Source organism: Pipra filicauda, unplaced genomic scaffold, assembly GCF_003945595.2.
Source record: "Pipra filicauda isolate LSUMZ 115617 unplaced genomic scaffold, ASM394559v2 scaffold752_size109752_pilon, whole genome shotgun sequence".
NCBI classification, from domain to species: domain Eukaryota; kingdom Metazoa; phylum Chordata; class Aves; order Passeriformes; family Pipridae; genus Pipra; species Pipra filicauda.
This window is the reverse complement of record NW_024104923.1, coordinates 1-6,571: the sequence shown is the minus strand read 5'-3', so window position 1 is coordinate 6,571 and position 6,571 is coordinate 1. Positions and strand designations below refer to the sequence as shown.

The 6,571-nt window shown below is 36.4% G+C and overlaps 1 protein-coding gene across 1 annotated transcript; it reads right to left on the bottom strand.

Moving 5' to 3' along the window:
* Positions 1-1,349: 1,349 nt before the first annotated feature.
* Positions 1,350-6,541, bottom strand: MIER3 (MIER family member 3). Its single transcript, XM_039389637.1, has 3 exons — positions 5,685-6,541; positions 5,348-5,493; positions 1,350-5,263 (listed from the first exon to the last, which is right to left on the bottom strand). The coding sequence occupies exons 1-3, from the start codon at positions 5,768-5,770 to the stop codon at positions 4,806-4,808; spliced, it is 690 nt and encodes a 229-aa protein (XP_039245571.1). The 5' UTR covers positions 5,771-6,541; the 3' UTR covers positions 1,350-4,805.
* Positions 6,542-6,571: the final 30 nt, after the last annotated feature.

Sequence of the window (6,571 nt, the reverse complement as noted above, 5' to 3'; positions counted from 1 at the left end):
AGTGACAGAACCCAAGAGAACAGCATGAAGCTGAGTCAAGGGAGGTTGAGGCTGGATATTAGGAAAAGGTTCTTCCCCCAGAGGGTGGTTGAGCACTGGAACAGGCTCCCCAGGGAAGTGGTCACAGCACCAAGCCTGACAGAGGTCAAGAAGCATTTGGACAATGCTCTCAGGCACATGGTCTGACTCTTGGGGATGCTCCTGTGCAGTGCCAGGAGTCGGACTCGATGATCCTGATGGGTCCCTTCCAACTCAGCATATTCAACGATTCTATGACTTAGGCACCAAACAGCCAAGCACAAGGCCTTCAGGGGCTGCTTATTTCTTTAGTGACAGAAGGTAATGTGTCCTGAGACTACCTAAATGGAAGTGTAAAGTTATGCAACTACCAAGTTGAAGGGAGAGTTTTACATTGAATATCCAGATACTAAACTATCACCATTTTTAAGACTCCAGCATTGCAAGGCAAACAAGTAGCTGCATCAAAACAAGAAAGGACTAGATGGGGTCAGTCATTATCATTTCTCCTAACAACATCGATCTTTATCCTAAACAATAAACAAAGGAAGGTGCAACTTGTAATTGAAGTGTTTTAGATAGGTATTTTGTTTTGCACAGGTATTTTGTTTTGCATATTGTGTTGACCATCATTACAAAGACACCTACCTTATATGTCTTCATCAGAGGCAGAAAAGATTATTACATTACTTGGCAAATTACAACTTTTGCTGTTTAGAATTGTATCAGTTTGCACTCCTGTATAATTGAAAAATAACAATATCTTTACCTGAGGCTTTATTGTGCCATCCACTGTAAAAACAAGCATTCTGGGCCTAGCAAAGCACAGCACTTAGCATCTGGCCTTTGACAGAACTGGTATGTAAGATCTTACAAGGAATATGGTGCTTTTCAGGGTCCAAAATTAACGCTTTTTTTCTTGAGGGAAAGGAAAATCATGCCAAAAAGCATTTCAAATAGTTTAAATTTAGCGTTAAGGCCTAAGCCAAGTAAAATTTTTGTATTCACACCTATAATGTAGCTTGACATGGATTTAAGAACTCGGGTGAGTCTTCTGTTCCCGAGAACAGCAATGTGATATGCTGAAGCCACAATAAAGTCCCATCTTTTATTTGCTATACTTAAATCATGTTTTAAAAATTTGAGAGAAACCATTACTTTACTATTTTACCTGCATCACTGTGTGCTGCATTTTTCACTCTTCTCTATGCAGTGCTAGGTAGAGTGGTGGCCTGAGATTCAGCAGTACCCAGAGCTGTTAAAGTATGTTCAGAGTAACTGCAAAATATCTGGAAATGAAGTAGCAAATACAGTGCAGATGCATGAAAAGCTTTACAAGTAAAGAAAGGTTTCCAGACATTTATTTCTGGAACTGTACACCAGGTATTAAAGTACAACAAATACAAAATAATGCTCAAAAAATCAGTGTTTATGTACAAATATTAAAACCAATGCAATAACAGCGACTTCCTCTTGAACATCTGATACTAAAACATGTTCCGATTGTCACTTGATTTGTTGTTATGCACAGGGTACTTACTCTGAACGGAGAATAACTGGAATCTCTGTTTTATTAGGAAGACTATATCCATTCCTACTTTATTTTACAATTGATAGTATCTTCTCCTCCTTCTTTCAGTGAAAAATAGGAATAAAAAAAATAGTAACCTTGTCATTATCTTACAAATTACTGTATTTCGTTTCCCTGTAGACAATGTGCTTGTAATGCTGGGCAAATAGTGTCCCTGTTGGTCAGTTTTTCCATTAGTTTACATTCAAACTTGAAATACTCACTAGAGACTTTGGTTAAATTAAGTAGTGTCACTGTGTTCTACTTGAACTTAAGGTTTCCTATATTTTTGACTCTCAGTTTCAATTGCAAAATTCATTGACCTAATTGTATACAATTTCATATTCCTCAAACAGTATTGTACATCCTTCAAGTAAATTCAGCAGTTTGACCATGACAAGAGGAAGACTAAACACTTCAGAAACTAGCATGAAAAGATGATGTGTGACCAACTGAAATACAGGTATTGCTATAATCACAGCACCAGTTACACGTCTAAATGAATGTGCTACCCTCTTCAGATTCCCTGTACATAAAAAGGATACATTTAGCAACACTGCAATTGCCCATTATGGATTTTTTTGGTTTGTTTGTATGAAGAAAACATGTGGCAAAGGACAAAGAATTCATCACGGTTTGTTATAAGAATTGTGCTTCACCATCCAAGAACCAAGGCATTCTAATTTCTTCATATGGTTGCAATTCAGTTATCTCCATGCTGACTTTCAAAATGCAATTCTTTTAATAAACAGTAACAAGTTCTCCATTTAAAATGTTTAAACTGAGAGAAAAAAAAGTAAGTCCAGCTTTTAAAAGAAAAGTTCAATAAATAGGTATTTTACATGGATAAAGTCATAGTGGTACAAATTTATGAATGTCACATCAAGCATGCACAAAAATGTTACTATACACAGAAGTAGTCAGAAAATATTGAAAGAGATATCTAAAAAGATATGAAGAATTTACATATTTACGAAATCTTGCAAATTATTGCCTCATTTTAACAAGGAATTAAAAGTAAACGATACCAGCTAGCTAGCCAACAGGCTAAGTAAGATCAGCATTTATATTAGACTACCTGGAATTCACTTTTCTCTCATATCATTTTCTGAATTTTGGTCAAAGTCTTTATTAAATAACTAAAGTGTCCTTTCAACTTGCTGACAACCCAAACCTTAGACAAGTCTCTGCCTACATTAAGAGCCCAGCAATGCATAGATAAACTGAATATATTACTGCATCAGCTAATGAGAATGGGCATGTTCATTTAAGTGCAACTGGTATAAGCATTCAGTCATCTTTGTAAAATGATTTTTTGCAGACCAGCCACTCACTGTAAACCCATAGATAAACTTGAATGTGTAACAATGGAGGATTTATGGCCAGTATTTTACAAAATTACTTAAAATGGGTTGATTCATAAACAAAAGAAACAAGGTACAAAGCTCAGCACAAAACACAGCAGTAAGAAGCTGAGAACTTGGCTAACAATGTCCAGAGTACAACACAGGGCCAAGGCTACCCTTTATTTACTGTGTACTTAATTAAGTTACATATTTCAGATGTTTAAGAACCGATTAAAAAATTATATCTACTTTTGTCCACTGTGCTAAATTAATTTGTTTTTAATGTGGTAAATGTGCTGTTGCATAAACACTTCAAAGTAATCCTCATTGCAATGGTGTAAAGAAAATTCCATATGCTGCATCTGAAACTCGGGATGGCAACGCAGTTCACAGTACGCATAATAAATACCCTCTTCCCTTTCAAATATTAAAGTCACTAGTTTCTAATTACTCAGCATAACCTTGAAGCAACTATTACAAATATCAACAATGCAAACAATCACTTGAATAATGAAAACAAATTAGTGGCAATTAAATCCATAATGCAAAACAGTGCAAAGAAAAAGTATGGAGGAAAAAGGCAATCCTACTGAAGTAAGGTTCAGGCTCCCACTAAACACCCTGCAAGCTGTATGCTACATCAACCTGTCACAAGCCAATACTACGCTTGGTTTGACTCTCCTACAGGAATTGCAGCAAACATTTGCTAGACAAACTTCCTGGGTGGCTAAATTGGTTCAAAATAAAAAGGTTCAAACCAAAAAATTTTATTGAAGTTAAATAGTTGCTTTTATGGGAGACATTTTTACTCATCCTTTCCTATTTGACCAAGGAAGGGAAGTGCCACTTTGAAGCCAATGACTTGCCAAAACAAATAAATGCAATCCATGCTAAATAAAAACTTCCAAGCACGTACTTCAAGGTTCTACTATTCCTATGTAAACTAGACAGTCCCTAAAAACTGTAACACTTTGAACTGCAGTGCTCCAAACAATTTAAAATGTCTTCCAAATGTAGACTGTTTGTTTAGTGGTAAATCCTAAGCTGTGAAGACTGTAGCTTTATACAACATCAGCTACTTCAGAAAAGTTAAGGTATATGATTGCATTACTCTTCGAAGTCATGGACAAAATCTACCCAAATTCAATATAGCCTAAAAGTCATCTGTTTAAGCCAGTAAATTTCAAGTACACAGACATCTACAGAAGCATGATTACTCTGTGTAAGGTAGCCATGGCCTATAGTTTTGCAACAGCATCCAAATGTAGATCTTCACTTTACTCATGTTAAGTTCCTTGTGCTAGCTTCCACTAACATGAATTTGCTGTTTTGTAAACCGAAGTGCTCTAGTTTAATATCACATGAGTAAAGGTTCCATTTAAAAAACATCCTTGGATGTTTGTGCAGTTTAAAGTAAAGAAACCCATCCCTGCCTTTATAAGGGGGAAAAAAATGCTACATTGAGCAGGGATCAGGATTGGTACCTGTAAACATTGTTATTTCACTGCATTCATTACGGCAAAAGTAACTTAAGACTAAAAAGCCACTCCAATCTGTTCAGAACTTCTGTGCTGGTTTTGAAACGGTGGCCTCCGTCTACAGGCTTTAAAATAAAACTGAAGCAGAGCTTAAAGCTGCACTACAGAGTTCTTTTAGTCCCAAACTCTGTCAAACATCCTATGACATTTCCACATTTATGGACTGAAAAAAGAAATTACTCTTGATAAATCAAGATATAGTTCTATACATACAAAGACATCACTGATGTCATAAAGTTCAAACTTCCAGTGAAAGACTAGGCAAACCTGATAGCTCCCATCAAGTTTACTACTACTGCATAAAGTACCCACTGTTTGTTTAGTTTTCCACAGTCATTCTGAGTGAAGGGCAGCATGTTGGTGGAGAGTGTGGGTATTGATAAAACCATTTGTTTCATTTGCAGATAGACTGCTGAAGTCAGCCACTGAAACAGCCATTTTGGCACTGGTAATGTGGTGTGTGTGGTTCTCAAAGTCCACACCAAGGTTATTTACAGAGACATCATTCATGAAAGACTCTGGGACAGCAATTCCCATTTTCAATCTCTTCGCAGGTCTTTCTGTCTCCTCACTGCATATGTTCATTTGGTTTAGCTCTGAATGATAAAAGCCAGTCTCAAATAAATTAAAACAATCACTTTCACCATTGCTAGGCAAGTTAAGCAATTCTTCTGTTCCAACAGGCACATGATTAACTGGTGCTCGTGGTAAGCTGTCCATGGGAGGGAAAGTGTCATCCAGGCAGTTCACGTCTGAAGTGTGGCAGACTGTAGCTACACTGTTTGTCAGTGCTGGAAAATAGATGAACGCAAATGCAAATGAAACACTTGTTTGCATAATTTTAACAAAGAGATTTATTTTTTTTCTTGATTTACCTGTCAACTCATTGGCAGTGATAGAGTTAAGAATGCTCAGCTGCTGATCAGGAATGATTTCTGTTCGACTGTTAGATGTTAAGGCTGAAGAATGGACTGCTCCACCAAGGGATTCTGCTTCATCTACCAAACGATCCATGTAGTCCCTGAAAGAATATTGCATCCACCATGTATCATATAACCAGAAAACAAGACCTATAAATGATGATGGATTTAATTTCAGTTGCCTTGGCCACTGAGGCATTACAATGCAGTGACAGAAAGGGGGGCGGGGGGGAGAAGTCTTCTACATTTATGATTTCCAACAGAAAACATATTTCAAGAACATTTTACTTACGTAACTCCAGGATGATGGTTATATCTCTTCTTTCCAAATCTTGTTTGCTGAGCAAAGTAATCATAACGTTCTGACTTTTTCCACATGTAATAGAAAGCCACACACTCAGCCACTGTTCTGGTTCTTACCTAACAGGCGACAAGAAGAACTGACAAGATTAATGCAAAGACTTAGGTTTTGTCATCTTCCAATTCCAACTTCTGCGATATTATTAGTTTTTACTGTTCTGGAACAACCAAATTTCCTTAGGAGACTTCAAACAGATCTGCAGTTTCAAGTCAGTATTACATTTGGTTTACTCTATGTATTATTTGCCTTCTTTTTAAAACTTTATTGAAACTCTATATCTGAAGTACTTACATATATATATATATACACCCACAAAGCCACTTTTAAACTGTTAGACAGATGTTCCCTTATGATGGAAAAAGATGAACAAATTAAGGACCTAAGAGAAGTGAAGCAGAAAAGACTCTAGGTACGTATTCCTTTTGGTAAAGTCCAGAATTGTGGAGGCTTTGACAACAGATAATCACAACAGTAAATGCTTAAACAACAAAATAAAATTGTAGTCTTGTTGAGAAGGTATAAAGGACTCAAAACTCGTTTTTATTTATGTTAACTGTTTGTCTCTTTCCCCAAAATGGAGGTTGCTCTGTGAGGTCAGATTCCTGGAGAAAGAATCATTACTTCTACCTATACTTATATTCATTTTTTGACACAGAAACATTTTGCATCATCATCAACCCACAGTTCTAGTTTAAGTTTTACAACTATAATATGCACTTTTATCCAGATACAGTCTGGCAGTAAAATAAACTTGAGTTTAATCAAACTTACACAAACATCAGCAGCAAATCCAAAATGCCTTGTGTGTAGTGTAAACC